Source organism: Pan paniscus, chromosome 18, assembly GCF_029289425.2.
Source record: "Pan paniscus chromosome 18, NHGRI_mPanPan1-v2.0_pri, whole genome shotgun sequence".
Classification (NCBI taxonomy): Eukaryota; Metazoa; Chordata; class Mammalia; order Primates; family Hominidae; genus Pan; species Pan paniscus.
This window is the reverse complement of record NC_073267.2, coordinates 93401959-93419500: the sequence shown is the minus strand read 5'-3', so window position 1 is coordinate 93419500 and position 17542 is coordinate 93401959. Positions and strand designations below refer to the sequence as shown.

The 17542-nt window shown below is 45.3% G+C and overlaps 1 protein-coding gene across 3 annotated transcripts in view; it reads right to left on the bottom strand.

Annotated features, from left to right (window-relative positions):
• Window positions 1-17542, bottom strand: part of CDH13 (cadherin 13) — a 1163636-nt gene that overhangs the window by 122087 nt on the left and 1024007 nt on the right. For all 3 annotated transcript variants that reach the window (XM_003820879.5, XM_063597784.1, XM_003820881.5), the window contains one exon: window positions 3681-3863. In XM_003820879.5, coding sequence (XP_003820927.1) covers window positions 3681-3863 — 183 coding nt within the window. The remainder of the gene's footprint in view (window positions 1-3680; window positions 3864-17542) is intronic.

Below are 17542 nucleotides of genomic sequence, written 5' to 3'. Positions count from 1 at the left end.
GGGCAGACCTGCTTGTGCTTGACTGCCTAACAGCAATCACCAGCCCCCCTCTGCCTTATGCACTGTAAAGGCCCAAAGGCCAGATTTGGACTTGCTCAGCTTTCCTTGAGGTTAAGGAAGAACATATGTCATTGGTCAATGAAACATCATGGGAAATTGGCCAGGGGACCCTTAGAAAGGATGTTTTCTGCCCCGATAAGAGGAGAGGGTCACATGAGAGCACCTTCTCTCATTTGCCTGGCTGCCTCCTTGTTTCCTGCATTAGGACACAGCATCATGGGAAGACATGATGCCTGGGGCTTTGGCAGCTACTTTATGTCCAAGAGGAAAATGTCAAAAGCATGTGAGGCACCCCACTGCCGGCTCTCTGCCACCTGGAAGTGTTGGCCAATCCTGGACTGGCCTACCTTCATCTAGTTATAAAAATTCCTAAATTCCCTTCATTAGTTAAGCCACTATTAGTCTAACATTCTGTTACTTGCAGCAGAATGCATTCCTGATGGTTGCACCAGTGGCTGGCACAGTGGACAGCAGCAGAGAGCATGGCCTAGCTGGCTTCTAGAAGGTGTTCTGGGGCTCTGCCTCACATGTGCTGAGAGACAGAAAGAACTCAAGGCCCTTCCTACTGACCTGGGAGGCAGCCAATGTGGGGTGAGGGAGAGTCTGCATCCCAATTCCAAAGCAAAGAAAGTCCACTCACTAGCAAAGCTGAAGTCAGCAAGAGCCTCAGCCTCTGTGGGCACCTCTTCCCCTGGAATTTGCAGGGAGGGCGGACAAGCTGATGGAAACTGCTTCCCCTAAGGCCATGCCCCTTGACAAGTGGTGTGCCCTGTGAACAACAGAACCACCTGGCACACCTCTCTCTCATATTCTGACACAGCAGGTCTGGGCAAGCCCAGAAATCTGCATTTTAACTAGCATTGCCGATGATTCTGCTATATGCTAGCATTTGAGAGCCACTGCATTGTGGACCAGCACAGGAATGTAGGGAGAGGAGAATGGGTCCTTTCTGCAAGTCTGGTTTTTCTTTGTTGTTGTTATTTTAAGACAGAGTCTCACTCTGTTGCCAAGGTTGGTTAATAGGCTGGTAGTCACTAGTCCATCGAGATGTCTTAATTTAAGGGTAACATGTGGGTGATCTTAATGTCATGGCTCTGAAATAAGAACCAGATGCCAGGTATAGTTTCAGAATAGTCATCCTCCCCAAGGGTTATAGACCTGGAGCGAGGAGGGTAGTACTCCTGAGCGGGGATGATTTCTCGGAGACTGGTAGATTCAGAGGCCAAAATTTGGTAGGGGATATCCATGTTGGCAAGAGATTTCTTGACTGCAATATGCTATGTCCAGTGAACGAATATATGTACTACGTAATATCAAGGATTTCTAGTACGGGTCAGTATTCGTATGGGTTAGGTTTCATTGTGTACTTGACAACAGTAGATGTGCGATAGTTAATTAAGGGATTGTTAATACGTGCTTATGTGTATGTAGACTAGGTTTGTAATGTACTCTTACATATGAATGTACTATGTATGAATAAGCAATTATAGTATTGTGTATTATTCATGGGGACTAGCAGTAATGCACGAAGTACATAAAAGCACTAATGTATTGGGCAATGGCAAAGTTATTAGGAAACCCTGGCACTGGCCCTCTGTGTCCATGGCTGCTGCACTTCCGAAGCTGTAAAAGTCATAGAATGACATAGCCACTGGCTGTCCTCTGTGGCTAGTCCTGAGTCTATAAAATCTGTCAGGCAATTTTCCAAACCTGAAGTTTGGAAGATAAAACTTGGGTAAATAGACATCCAAGTTTTGAAGATAAAACTTGGGTAAATAGACATCTCCATCACATATCCTGGAGCTCAGGCCTCCCCAAAATGTGTTTGCTACAGCTCAAGGAAAATAGATATGAGCAAAACAGGATTAGGCAGGGTGCAGTGGCTCATGTCTGTAATCCCAGCACTTTGGGAGGCCAAGGCGGGCAGATCACTTGAAGTCAGGAGTTCAAGACCAGCCTGGCCAACCTGGTGAGACCCCGTCTCTATTGAAAATACAAAAGTTAGCTGGGTGTGGTGGCATGCACCTGTAATCCCAGCTACTCAGGAGACTGAGGCAGGAGAATCACTTGAACCCAGGAGGTGGAGGTTGCAGTGAGCCAAGATCATGCCACTGCACTCCAGCCTGGTGAGAGAGCAAGACTGTATCTCAAAAAAAAAAAAAAAACAAAAACAAAAACAAAAAAAGAGAATCCAGAGAGCTGCCTCACTCTATCTACCATGTGAGGATAGAGAGAGAAGAAGATGGACATCTATCAAAAAGTGGGTCCTCACCAGACACAGAATCTACTGGAACGTTGATATTGGACTTTTCAAGCTCCAGAACTGTGAGAAATGAATGTCTGTGGTTTATAAGCCACCAGCCTACAGTACTTCATTATAGCAACTCAATGGATTACAACAACAACCCTAAGAGGGAGGTTACATTAACATTCTCATTTTACAGATGAGGAAACTGGTGCACAGAAAACATGGGTATCTTGGCCAAGGGCACACAGGGAGTGGGCAGCCATGTCCCTGCTCTGCACACTGGTACTATCACTATAAATACGATTGATCCCTGCTGCTCAGGCAAATGGCTTCATCCACTAGAAAAGAAAATGTGTTCCCATGAAGGTCCTGGTCTCTGGCAGAAACTCTCCCCAGAACTTCCCAGAAAGAGTGAAACTATGTAGAAATGCCTTCTCCCGGAATACCAAGGCCACCTGTAGCAAGCCTTCTGTGCTACCACCCCCACTAATATTTCTGGATTACCAGCATGAGCTAGAGGTTTTACATTTATAATTACATTTCCTCCTTGTTCTACTTGTTGCCATAGAGAGGGTCAGTGTGCGAGTTAGCAAGGGTCACAGAGGGTTTCACACCAATAACTATGTTGTGTGTGTTTTTAAGGAATAATTGAGCTCACTAAGAAAGATTAAGAAGTCATGTCGTAGCCCACGTTTTGAGCACAGATCTCTAAAAACACCTTCACACATCTCATTTTGGCATATCTGTTAATAATTCCTTAGCAAATGTATAAAGAATTTCATTTAAAACTTAAGTTTGGGCCAGGCATGGTGGCTCACACTTGTAACCCCAGCACTTTGGGAGGCCAGGGCAGTTGGATCACTTGAGGCCAGGAGTTTGAGACCAGCCTGGGCAACATGGTGAGACCTCATCTCTACTAAAAATACAAAAACTGGCCGGACATGGTGGCAGGCAGCTGTAATCCCAGCTACTCAGGAGGCTGAGGCACGACAATCACTTGAACCTAGGAGGCAGAGATTGCAGTGAGCTGAGATCACACCACTGCACACCAGCCTAGGTGACAGAGTGAGACTGTCTCAAAAAACAAAAATGAAGACAAAAAAAAATGCACTTAAGTTTGGTTTTCTTAAAGTTATACATAAGTTTGGGTATTTTAGAACCTATAAAACAGGTTTGTTTTATGGCTGCTTGTTTATGCTGCTGAGGATACGAGTGCACCCTTAAGCCATGAGCCTTTTCCTTTGTTAATTCCCAGAAGGAGGAGACTGGGGGAATTTATCTGTGGCCTTCTAAACTCAATGATTCTATGAGCCGCCTCATGGGGCCCTCCGTGCTCGCATGAGGAGAAAGAGGCAATTGGAAGCACCCTTACTTTGACAACAGAAAGCATCCCTTCGTTGGTTTGAGGGTTGGTGTGGATTTCAAAGCTCTGCCCGGGGTTTCCGTTGATGATGGTGTAGGCAGCCCTCCATGCACCTGTGGTGGGGTCATCCTTATCTTCAACTGTCAAATTGACAATAACTCCCACAGCTCCTTCCTCGACTGTGGCTTGAAACTGCAAACAAAGCAGATGGTAATGGTCACTATTTTGAAAACACATAGTCATTTACTACATGCTTTGCATTGGGTATGTTACACACATCATCTCACTTAAAAATAAATAATAACATAAGAGGATTACAATTGGAAGGTACTATGCTCCTCTTCTCAGCTTTCCTTGAACTTAGGTGAGGCCACGAGACTAACTTCTCTCCTGCAGAATGCGGGCAGGAATGATACTGACCATGGCTGTGATGTGCTGCTCTGTGGTGGGAGGGTGAAAAGAACAGCTGTGCCTCCTCTCTGTGCTTTTTCACCCTCTGCCTACCTGAATGCAGAGGACCACAAAACTCCAGGGAAGCAGGGAGCTACAAGGAAGGAGGAGCTTGGGTCCCTCAGTCACCACATGGAGGGGAGCAACCTGGTGGCCAAGAACACCTGTCCTGAACTATCATTGAATGAGAAACAAATTTTCATTGAGTTCAAGCCATTTTTGTTTGCATTTTTTCTCGCAGCCTTGCCTCCCCAAAATAACAACATAATCAGATGAGTCAAGCGCTAAGACTTGTAAGTGAAGAGACTGGGATTTGACCCCAGATCCTCTGCTAGATCCTGCTATTTTCCCTAATGAAGAAAACCAATCCCATCCTTCCCACTCCATATCCACTCTTAATATGACCTTAGAAACCATTTTCTAAGAAATCATCTACATGAATTGTTTGGAGCCTTGATGTACCTGTGTTTCTATTGTAATACATCTCAAATTCTTGTTTCAAGTAGGTGTGGTGAAAATAAATCAATAAATGAAAAATCAACTGTCTCATAGATAGAGAATTTCATGAGCTATCATTAGCACATTCCTTTGAGCTGAAAGCATAAAGTATTGTTTTGGTGCTTACCTCTGACACACTACAGGTGAATAGTAATCTGTTTGCAAATATTTTATAAACAAGTAACACCAATAAGCTGACAAGAAGAAGAAATATCTTGGAATTTCAATTAGTAGGAAAGTGAATCTAGAGACAGTAAGGTGATGTCAAAAAGCCCTTGTGTTCAAAGAAAAGTAATTTGAGAAATGAGGTTTCAAAAGCAGTGGCTGATTAATTGACTTGCAAATCATTAATCATAAACCTTAATCCTGAGGCCTCTCAGGGGACAGGGCGGGGACTGCAACTAATTTGTTTATTGCGCCTCGGCAAACCTGGGCGAGTTGTCTTCCATAAAAGGAGAGCTGGAAAATTCTTAGAACATTCATGGAGGCTAGAAAATAGTGGGAATGAGGAGGGATACTGAGGCTGCTGCCACACAGAAACAACTCCAGGGTGCAATTATTTTGATCTGATTCGTGTGATTCTTGTTTAATGTCTACCTATCTTCCATCTTCTCTTCTCACAAAAATCACAGAATTCTTGAGCAAGAAAACTATACTAACGGTTCTCAGCCCTGTCTCCACATTAGCATCTCCCAGAGGCTTTGAAAAACTTCCTGAGTCCTATTCCAATTCAGGATTCCCCAGGGTTAAAGTGCATGAAAATCTATTATGGTTATTATGGTTGGAGGGGTTGATGAAGGAGAAAGTGCCCGGGGTCCTCTAGCCAGGTTGGAGCGCATGGGAGATCAGTCCATCTCTGGTCTTCTGGGACACGCAGTCAAGTGGCAGAATCAGGCATCAGTCAGGGAATCAATTCAGATTCAGACTCCCCAGATCAATTCAGATTCCCCAGGCTCTGGGGTAAAGCCTAGGACTCAGTATTTTATTCACCTGCCTAGATAATTCTAATATGTAGTCGGGGCAAGAAGCAGGATAGAGTCCCAGTCTAAGGATGGCAGGCAGGTGTCAATGACAGGACCTACCCTTGTGAATGGGTGAAGCTGCATGAGCCTGGTGTGGACAGGCCTGCAGTACGTCTGGGCTCAGCAGGAAAGAGTGCTGTGATCAATTAATGCTACCTGCCATGTAGTCAGGAGGGGGCTTGGTGACACATGTGTGATCTAATCCCTTCATATTACAGATGAAGATGATTGCACAGAGAAGGAAGGAAGGAAGAAGGAAGAGTGCTGCCCAAAGTCGTTTAGTGACCCACAGATCAGACTTAAGTCCCCTGGTTTCCAGTAATCTTTGCTCTGCCACTCTTGCCCACCTTACATCCCCATGGCTTAGGCCACTCCTTTCTTCACCCCCTTGCTGCGGTCCAGAGCCAGAGGACTGGTTCTCTGCCCCTGCTTATCACAGTGGATGTCAGCTCATAACCCGTCCTTGTGGCTCTTCTGACACCTGTACCTTAGAAAAGCAGGTATCAATCACGTGGGCATGAAATGGGCTAAGGCTAGAGGATGCTGGGAACCACCAGTCAGGTAGAAACACTGTCATGTCCAGTGCATAAGTGAGAAGTTGCTCTGTCAAAGCAGATGAGTGTCATTGCCAAGATGAAAACACTGTGAGAAATCATGATTTGAGGAGGCTGGAGGCTCTATGTGCACCTGTCTCTTCATGGCTTTATCTCCAGTCTCTTGCATGGTGCTAGGTGCACAGAAGAAACTCAGTAGATATTTGTTGAATGAGTGAATGATCTTAAGTATAGGAAGTAGGATCTGGCAGCAGAGGTGAGGCCTGAGGGAATGTGAAGAGACAAAGCCATACAGAAGCAAGACTAAGAGGGACTGACTTGTTGAATGACACCTGATTCTGCCACTTGCCTGAGTGTTCCAGAAGACCAGGGATGGACTGATCTTCCCTGTGCTCCAGCAGAGCTGCGTCATGGCTGGTGGACCCCAGTCACCTTTGCCTTCATCAACCCCTCCTATCATAATAGAGTAATGTACTTTAAAAAATTTATTTTGGGGGCTGGGCATGGTATTCTAACACTGTAATCCTAACTCTTTGGGAGGCTGAGGTGGGAGGATCACTTGAGCCCAGGAATTCAAGATGAGCCTTGGCAACATAGTGAGATTTCCATCTCTAAAAAAAGAAAATGTAAAAAATTAGCCAGGTGTGGTGGCACGTGCCTGTGGTCCCACATACTCAGGAGGCTGAGGTGGGATGATCTCTTGAGTGTAGGAGTTTGAGGCTGCAGTGAGCTATGATTACACCACTGCACTCCAGCCTGGGTGACAGAGCAAGACCCTGTCTCAGAAAAAATTATTTTTGTGATGTGAAGAAAAGAATTAAAAATTTATTTTACCCTAAAAGTTCTTTTTATTTCTTTCTGATTTTAGGGTCCTAGCACTGTGATAATGGTGCCTAATGGATGAGTCAGCCCTGATCCTTAGTAAACAGCACAGTGCCCAACACATGAGCAGGTCTGAAGATGGGATGGATGCATGGATGGGTGGACGGATAGATGGATAGATGGATGGGTGGATGGATGGGTGGGTGGTGGATGGATGGATGGGTAGGTAGGTGGATGGGTGGATGAATGAATTAATAAAATTAATATTTAGGCCATGTATAAGTGAGACAAACCTGTGCAGCTTCTTCCATGACACTGATAGTTTTATGTCTGCAGCACCTGCTGAAGGGGCTGGTATAGAATACTTTTTAGTGTGTGAGCAAATGAATTCAAGTAGAATGGAAAGGGGCTGATGTGCTAGGAATTCTCAGAGACATGCATTGTATCCCTCATATGTCCTTGAATGGGTCCACAACGACATTTACCTGCCATCCATCTATCTATTTATCCATCCATCCATCCATCATCCATCTATCTATCCATCCTTCCATTCATCATCCATCCATCCATCCATCCATCCATCCATCCATCCATCCAGGGATACACCACTAAACAAAACAGACATGATGTATTTCCTCACGGAGATTACAGGCTGAAAGGAGAGATAGATGGGAAAGAAATGTAAAACAACGTGTTAATTGTCAAGAAATAAAATCACAGTTCTTGGGGAGTCTGTGTGTGTGTGTGTATGTGTGTGTGTGTATGTGTGGAGGTGGGTATCTGATCCAGTCTGGAGAAGATCATCAGGGAAAAATTCCCTGAGAAGTGAAAGAAGAGGAGGCCTTAGAGAGGTGAAGGGGGTGAGAACATACCTGGCATCTGAAAGAGGAGGAGCAAAGGCCAGGTGGCGGGAAGAGCCAAAGGTGCCTTTGCAGAACAAAGGCAAGCTGGGTGTGGCTGGAATGAAGGGGAGAGCCAGAGAGAACTCTTTGACATCAGACTCCAGAGGTGGTAGAGTCAGCTTATGCAGGGCCCTGTGGGTCATGGGAAGGCATTTGGGATTTACTTTGAAAGCAAAGTGTAGCCTAATCAAGGAACTGGGTTACATTTAAATCTACTCCTGAGAGAATACAGAAAAAAAAAATCTTTAAATATGGAAAACATTCAACACAATTATTATAGTCTTTGTTAAGCCCATTATCTGATTTCTGCATAAACTATGAAGCAGTTTCTTTGAGCATCCATTTAGAAGCTCATTATTCCTTAATTAAATACTCATTCTATTAATTCTATTCAATGTTTCAACCCCATTATATAATTCAAGAAAGGAAAATTAAATAGATTAAAATGAAATGGTACCATTTTACATTTCTATAGCAATGCTCACTTTGTGATTTAAAAACAATAGACAGACATTAATTTACCACACTAGAGCAGGAGGAATTATTGATTGTACTATTACTACCTTTAGTTGGAAAAAATAGATAAAGTTACTTTTCTGTTAAACTGTGTGGCAAATCAAATACAAGATATAAAACGTATTTTTACACAATCACTGTGGCTTGTTGGGACTATGTACTGGGCTTATGATCTCTTCCCTCCAAATTCAGAACTGAGTATTTTCTTTTCTTTGAGTTACATCATAGACATTCAGGATGAGGCTGTCTGGATGAGCCACAAAGACAATCACAAGTGGGAAGAGGGACTTGAATTTTATTATACACCAAGAATGCATGTTCTTCCTCCAAGAGCAGAAAGTTGACCTTTAGATTAACATGGAAGATGGAAATAATGATCAGAAGGCTGGAAAGACACAGATGGGAAAGAAGTGACAGAGGACAATTTTAAAGGACTGCACATATGCAAGCTTGCATGCTTGACTACTTGCATGTTTGACCTGAATACTAGACCAAGTTCACGAGCCATTAACCCTAAAGTTTCACAGAGAACTAATATGGAACTTGAAAAGCTGGGATGTAGTCATCTGGGCCTTAGCTTAAAAAAATTAAAAGATAGGGTCTCACTAATTTCTATTTGTGATGATAAAAGGGTAGGGGAGAGACCATCAGAAATATAACTTGCAAACATTTTTGAGTCTATGTTTACATAAAAGATACAGCTTATTGGAAGGCTCTTCCCAATAGTCTAATGGGTAGCAACTGTGACTGATATAAATAATGCATTTAAGGAGCTTGGCAAATAGCCTGGCATATGTATAACAAGGAGTCAGTATTTGTTAGCAAGGATAATGATGATGGATTTTGCCCTGTATCATATGAAATTCTTACTAAGAAACTGGAGAATTTGATTTAAACCCCTGTGACTCTTTCTGCTCTTACCACAGTCTGCCTTATAATGTAGTTATGTATATATGTATTTTATTTTCCTCGAGTGGTGTGGAAGAAGCTTTTTTTTTCAGTTATGTACACCTGGCACTCACACACTTGCTCATTCTTGTTATGTTCCAACAATAGACATGAGGCAAATGATGTCAATCCTATCATGTCCACATTTGGAAGGGAAAGCTGCATTAGATATCTGGTTTTCTTCTATGATTAGGATTTATCTCATGGTGGAAAGATACAACAATTCATTTTAATAAATATTTGTTGTGTCTGTTGCATGCTGGAGACTCCACTAGGCACAAAAATACATCAGTAAGTGAGAGGGCTAGTATTCCCTCTGGGTGTCCCCTTTCTTTGTAGGTACTGTACATCTACAACATATCTGACAATTTGCTTTCTACCACTTCTAAAACCATTTCCTTCACTGTCATACATCCAAGGCTGTACCTGTGGCCAATTATGGATGCTTTTATGTTTGGACATGATTCAGTTTCCAGGTAATGGTCATTTCAGTAAATGATGCTGGATCAATTGGATATCCATCTGGAGAAAACAATGAATCCTGACCCCTACCTCACACCATACACAAAATGTGAAAGGTAAACAGTAAAGTTCTTAGAAGAAAACGTATGAGAACATTTTCATTCAGCCTCCACATCATGTTTGTCTGCACTATATATATATATACACACACACATATATAATATGAAATATAATATACAAATAAAAACTAATTATATAAAATATACATAAGATACATATTTACATAAAAATTTAAACAGTATACAGTACAGAGTTCTACATAAAGCTAATTCAATGTTTTAAGAAAGCCCGATGTCTCAGAAGAGATTAATAACAGAGCCACTCAAGGGACCTGTGGTTGCTTGCCTAAGAACCATGGTCTGTTCACTGGCAAGTCTTCAGGATGATTGGAACCTACTAAGTCCTTCCCTAGCTACGTCACAGTAGAAAAGGCATAGTCAGGCCCTGAAGTGACTACAGGAGCCAGATGAAAGAATATTCAGGAACCCACCAGATCATCATAGTCCTAGTCATTGGTGAGCATCTTTTTCTTCTCCTTTTTTTTTTGAAGCAGATCTTGCTCTGTTGCCCAGACTGGAATGCAGTGTTATGATCACGGCTCACTGCAGCCTTGACTTCTTAGGCTCAAGTGATCCTCCTGCCTTAGCTGGGACCACAGGCATAAACCACCATGACTGGCTACTTTAAATTTTTTTTTGTAGAGATGGGGGTCCTACTAAGTTGCCCAGGCTGGTCTCAAACTCTTAGGCTCAAGCGATCTTCCTGCCTTGGCCTCCCAAGTTGCTGGCATTACAGGCATGAGCCACTGTGCCCAGCCTTCTCCTCTCTTTATCTGATTAAAATTCTGTAAATGATTTGTTTTCTTTGAAGATGCCGAGTGGTGTCAGAGACTTGATTTTTAATGCCCATGGGAGGTAGCTCACACAGGAAAGAAATAAATCAGATGCTAGAGGTAAGAATTCCAGTCACCATGAACAGAAAGAACTTGGCACAGACTTCCCTGCCTCTCAAACAGAGACAACCTGGGGCATGCCTCTCCCATTGTTGAGCTCCTGGAGAGTCGGAGTCATGTCTCTGATTCCCCAAAATGCTCAATGTCACATCTTTCATAAAGTAAGAGCACTGTAAGTAGACACTAACTTTTCGGGTTATTTTGTCTCAAGAATAAAAACCCAAGGTAGAAAGAAAACAACGTACATGTGTTTGAGAATCTCCCAATGAGAATAGTAACCAGTTCTCCTCTATTTCTCCTAAGAAAAAGGAAAGTGGACTCAATTGTAGTTCAAATGACAGAGATTATAGAATTTCTAAATGGCAAATTAGAGTATTTCTTTCCTGAAAATCTTAGTGGTTTTGAGTAGATATAGCTCAGGGTGCCTGCATAATCCATAAAACATTTGAGGGAGCTAAACCTACCCCCAGTCCCTGCTGAAAACAGTGGTACTAGGGAGTCATTTTGTATCATGTGATCCTAGCTTCCTTGGCCATAGCTGATTGGACCCAGAGCTGATTACCTGACTCCGGGGTAACCACTCCATCAGTTGATTCATGAAAAATGGGATTATTTCTTTTATAAATTTGAACTAAGAGAAATATAGGTTTCTCAGCATTTGTGCAAGGGGTGGCCATTTTTTGTCATTTGGATATGGATAAATTATCAGAGAAATCCAATATGTATGGAGAAGCAAAAGAATGGAGAAATTGAGAGAAAAATTTACAAAAGAGATTTTTTTCTGGGACTCAAAGACAAAAGACAAATAGGAAGTGCTCTCAGTCGCTGACTGGTTTCCCAGTCCTGCTCTCAATCCTCCGAGGTTCCCTGTGTTCTTGTCTGTTGGAACCTCTGTTCCCATCAACAACCTCATTTTCACTCCAGCTGCCTTGAGCAGGTTTCTATTCCTTGCAATAATGGCGCCCTGGGGAAAACAACTCTGAAGATGTCTACTGTTCTCATCAGGTGAGTGGTCCCTTTGATGGTGCTTTGGGTTTCATAGATGTTTTCTCAAGTATTTTTTCTTTTTCCCATCTTCTTGTGAAAAATATTAAACATGTATAAAAGCAGGTACAATAGGATAATACCCCCCACATGCCTGTCTTCAGGCTTTAGAGATCCTCAACTCCCCACTCCTGGTGGTTCATCTCCGCAGCCACCCCTCCCTGATTCTGCACTGTTTGGAGCAAATCCCAGACATGCCATTGCATCTGTAAAGATTTCAGCCTAAAACACAGAGATTCTTTTTAAGAAAACATAATCAAAGTCCTTTCTTGGTCCAACTAACATTGATTTCTTCTACGGACAATTTTGTGTTTCTCTTTTGTGCCAGATGCTTTGCTAAAAGTATTTGCATGTTATCTCCATCATGCAAAGGGAGAGTACCTACTAGCTATGGTAACGGACAGTGACAGAAAGGTCTACGAAACATCCAGAGTCTTCCCAGTTAAATGTCTGAAGCCACCCACCATTACTAAACAGGTGAGAAAATGCAAAACTCGAATGTGGAAATAGTTCAAAAATAATAAGGAATAGCATCTTGACAAGAAAGAAACGTCCTGAGTGAAGAGTCCTCTCCAAAACTCATTGGCATCCCAGGTAGTGTGGTTCTTGATCCTAGACTGATACTAATGTCCCCCTCACTGATGTCCTGCCCCCATGTGACCCACCCACCCAGGGTGATCCTGGGTTGAAAGGAAAATGATGTTCCTAGACAGCAGCTATCTGTGGGTCCCATTCCACTGAGAGAGAAAATGAAGCATCCCTCAACCTCCTGGCTCTACAGGTGCCGGGGAATGAACCAAAGGGCAAGAAAGGGAAACATTCACTGCATGCCCTGGCAGGAATTGCTCCCTCTTCCCCTCAGGGCACACTTCTCTGATTCATTTCCTATGAGATGTTTCCATGTGTTGGCTGCAGATACACAGAAGGTGCTGAGTCCATGGCTTTTGAGGAAGATGCCCACCTGGGACAGTCCACCATCCAATGACTGTACTCTTCCTCTGCATGACCCTGTCTACACCAAATACAGAACTGCACATATGCAAAACTAAAAATGAAATGCATTTTCACAGAGAAGAGGCTTGCATAACAAAGCAGGACTTTGCCCTACAAAACAAAATGAAAAGACATGGCCACTGAAGACTGACAGGAAAACGATGCAGTGGAACGGTGGTTCTTAAACTGTGTTCCTGAGAATGAAGATTTTTTTTTTTTGAGACAGGGTCTTGCTCTGTCACCCAGGCTGGAGTGCAGTGGTGTGACTGTGGCTCATTGCAGCCTTGACCTCCTAAGTGCAAGTGATCCTTGTGCCTCAGCCTCCCTAGTAGCTGGGTGTGTATGTGCCACCACGCCAAGATAATTTTTACATTTTGTGTAGAGACGGGGTTTCACTATACTGCTCAGGCTGGCCTCGAATGCCTGGGCTCAAGTGATCCTCCTGTCTTGGTCCCGCAAAGTGCTGCAATTATAGGTGTGAGCCACTGAGTCCAGCAAGAATGTTTGAGATGGTACAGGAGTCCTACCAAGGCATCAAACGTTTTCCTTCAAATAATAAGAATTTAAACTGCCTGAGGAATCTGTTAATTATATTTTATCTGTTTTGTATATTAGAATTCCTGCCTGGGATTTTGTCTGAAAAAAAAAAAAGTTTTGCTGCTAAAGAGAGTTTGAAAATCATTGCCTTAGGGGAATGATGAAATAAATATTACATTAGATGGTGACAGAAAAATAAAAACCAAAGAGCAAATATGCCTACATTTTTTTTTCTTGAATTTCAGGCTTGGATACTTTATTTCATTGGACGTTAGTAGCTCTCCTTCACTGAGTTTCTCTCTTTAAAAAAATGAAAGAAAATGCAAAACACATTTGTTCATCTGACAAGATAATTGAAAACAGTTTAATTCGGAGAAGCAGAGAGATTTTCTGTAGAGATACTCATTTGACCACCAGCATCTGAATCTGGATGAAGAATGGCTTTTCAAGAAACAATAACATAGTCTGCTTTCTAAAGACACTGGAGTTTGGCTTATGCAATTCTGCATATTTAAAGGAGTAGGGGATTCAATGAAGTGGGGCAAATTCTAGTTGGCCTCTAACTCAGTGGTTCCCAACCACCACTACTGGTCTGTAGCCTATTAGGAACCGGGCCACACAGAAGGAGGTGAGCTGTGGGAGAGCCAGTGAAACTTCATCTGTATTTACGGCTGCTCCCCATTGCTCATATTACCACCTGAGCTCCACCTCCTGTCAGATCAGTGGTGGCATTAAATTCTCATAGGAGCACAAACCCTATCGTCAACTGCACACACGAGGGATCTAGGTTGTGTATTCCTCATGAGAATCTAATACTTGATGATCTATCATTGTCTACTATCACCCCCAGATGGAATCATCTAGTTGCAGGAAAACAAGCTCAGGGATCCCACTGGTTCTACATTATGGTATTTGTATAATTATTTCATTGTATATTGCAATGTAATAATAATAGAAATGAAACGCACAATAAATGTAATGTGCTTGAATCCTCCCAAGACCATCCCCGCAACCCTGGTCCGTGGAAAAACTGTCTTCCACAAAACCAGTTCCTGGTGCTGAAAAGGTTGTGGATTGGCTGGGCGTGGTGGCTCCTGCATGTAATCTCAGCACTTTGGGAGGCCGAGGCAGGAGGATCACCTGAGGTCAGGAGTTCGAGGCCAGCCTGACTAATATGGTGAAATCCCGTCTCTACAAAAAATACAAAAATTAGCTGGGTGTGGTGGCGGGTGCCTGTAGTTCCCGCTACTCGGGAGGCTGAGACAGGAGAATTGCTTGAACCCGGGAGGTGGAGGTTGCAGTGAGCCAAGATCATGCCACTGCACTCCAGCCTGGGTGACAGAGTGAGACTCCATCTCAAAAAAAAAAAAAAAAAAAGGTTGTGAACTGCTGCTCTAACTCATGGGTACCTTTCTGGTAAATTCTGCAAGATCTCTGAGTCCCAGTTCACTTATCTGAGAAAAGGGTATCAGACTAAAGCTGTCATTTTTAACCCTGACTACACATTAAAACACCTGAAAGCCTTAAAACAAACCCACTAATGATATGGGGTCCTGCTTTCAGAGATCGTTCTTGGATGGGGCCAAGGCATACGTATTTCTGAAAACACCCCCCTGTGATTCTAATGAACAGCCAAGGGCTGAGAACAACAGCTTGAGGTAACCACTGAGGTCCCTTTTAGTTCTAAGATCAAATGATAAAAGAAACTTGATGGCACATTCTAACTTGTGTTGGGACCTTGCTGGTGAGGACATGGGACCTTGCTGGTGAGGACATGGGACCTGGTGGTGAGGACATGGGACCTTGCTGCTGAGGACATGGGACCTGGTGGTGAGGACATGGGACCTTGCTGGTGAGGACATGGGACCTGGTGGTGAGGACATGGGACCTTGCTGCTGAGGACATGGGACCTGGTGGTGAGGATACGGGACCTGGTGGTGAGGACATGGGACCTGGTGGTGAGGACATGGGACCTTGCTGCTGAGGACATGGGACCTGGTGGTGAGGATACGGGACCTGGTGGTGAGGACATGGGACCTTGCTGGTGAGGACATGGGTCCTGGTGGTGAGGACATGGGACCTTGCTGGTGAGGACATGGGACCTTGCTGGTGAGGACATGGGTACTGGTGGTGAGGACATGGGACCTTGCTGGTGAGGACATGGGACCTGGTGGTGAGGACATGGGACCTTGCTGCTGAGGACATGGGACCTGGTGGTGAGGACATGGGACCTTGCTGCTGAGGATATGGGACCTGGTGGTGAGGACATGGGACCTTGCTGCTGAGGACATGGGACCTGGTGGTGAGGACATGGGACCTGGTGGTGAGGACATGGGACCTTGCTGGTGAGGACATGGGACCTTGCTGGTGAGGATATGGGACCTGGTGGTGAGGACATGGGACCTGGTGGTGAGGACAGGGGACCTTGCTGCTGAGGACATGGGACCTGGTGGTGAGGACATGGGACCTTGCTGGTGAGGACATGGGACCTTGCTGCTGAGGACATGGGACCTGGTGGTGAGGACATGGGACCTGGTGGTGAGGACATGGGACCTTGCTGGTGAGGACATGGGACCTGGTGGTGAGGACATGGGACCTTGCTGGTGAGGACATGGGACCTTGCTGCTGAGGACATGGGACCTGGTGGTGAGGACATGGGACCTTGCTGGTGAGGACATGGGACCTTGCTGGTGAGGACATGGGACCTGGTGGTGAGGACATGGGACCTTGCTGGTGAGGACATGGGACCTGGTGGTGAGGACATGGGACCTTGCTGGTGAGGACATGGGACCTGGTGGTGAGGACATGGGACCTTGCTGCTGAGGACATGGGACCTGGTGGTGAGGACATGGGACCTTGCTGGTGAGGATATGGGACCTGGTGGTGAGGACATGGGACCTTGCTGCTGAGGACATGGGACCTGGTGGTGAGGACATGGGACCTTGCTGCTGAGGACATGGGACCTGGTGGTGAGGACATGGGACCTGGTGGTGAGGACATGGGACCTTGCTGGTGAGGACATGGGACCTTGCTGGTGAGGACATGGGACCTTGCTGGTGAGGATATGGGACCTGGTGGTGAGGACATGGGACCTGGTGGTGAGGACAGGGGACCTTGCTGCTGAGGACATGGGACCTGGTGGTGAGGACATGGGACCTTGCTGGTGAGGACATGGGACCTTGCTGCTGAGGACATGGGACCTGGTGGTGAGGACATGGGACCTGGTGGTGAGGACATGGGACCTTGCTGGTGAGGACATGGGACCTTGCTGGTGAGGATATGGGACCTGGTGGTGAGGACATGGGACCTTGCTGCTGAGGACATGGGACCTGGTGGTGAGGACATGGGACCTGGTGGTGAGGACATGGGACCTTGCTGGTGAGGACATGGGACCTTGCTGGTGAGGACATGGGACCTGGTGGTGAGGACATGGGACCTTGCTGCTGAGGACATGGGACCTGGTGGTGAGGACATGGGACCTTGCTGGTGAGGACATGGGACCTGGTGGTGAGGACATGGGACCTTGCTGGTGAGGACATGGGACCTGGTGGTGAGGATACGGGACCTGGTGGTGAGGACATGGGACCTGGTGGTGAGGACATGGGACCTTGCTGCTGAGGACATGGGACCTGGTGGTGAGGATACGGGACCTGGTGGTGAGGACATGGGACCTTGCTGGTGAGGACATGGGACCTGGTGGTGAGGACATGGGACCTTGCTGGTGAGGACATGGGACCTGGTAGTGAGGACATGGGACCTTGCTGGTGAGGACATGGGACCTGGTGGTGAGGACATGGGACCTTGCTGCTGAGGACATGGGACCTGGTGGTGAGGACATGGGACCTTGCTGGTGAGGATATGGGACCTGGTGGTGAGGACATGGGACCTTGCTGCTGAGGACATGGGACCTGGTGGTGAGGACATGGGACCTGGTGGTGAGGACATGGGACCTTGCTGGTGAGGACATGGGACCTTGCTGGTGAGGATATGGGACCTGGTGGTGAGGACATGGGACCTTGCTGCTGAGGACATGGGACCTGGTGGTGAGGACATGGGACATTGCTGGTGAGGACATGGGACCTGGTGGTGAGGACATGGGACCTTGCTGGTG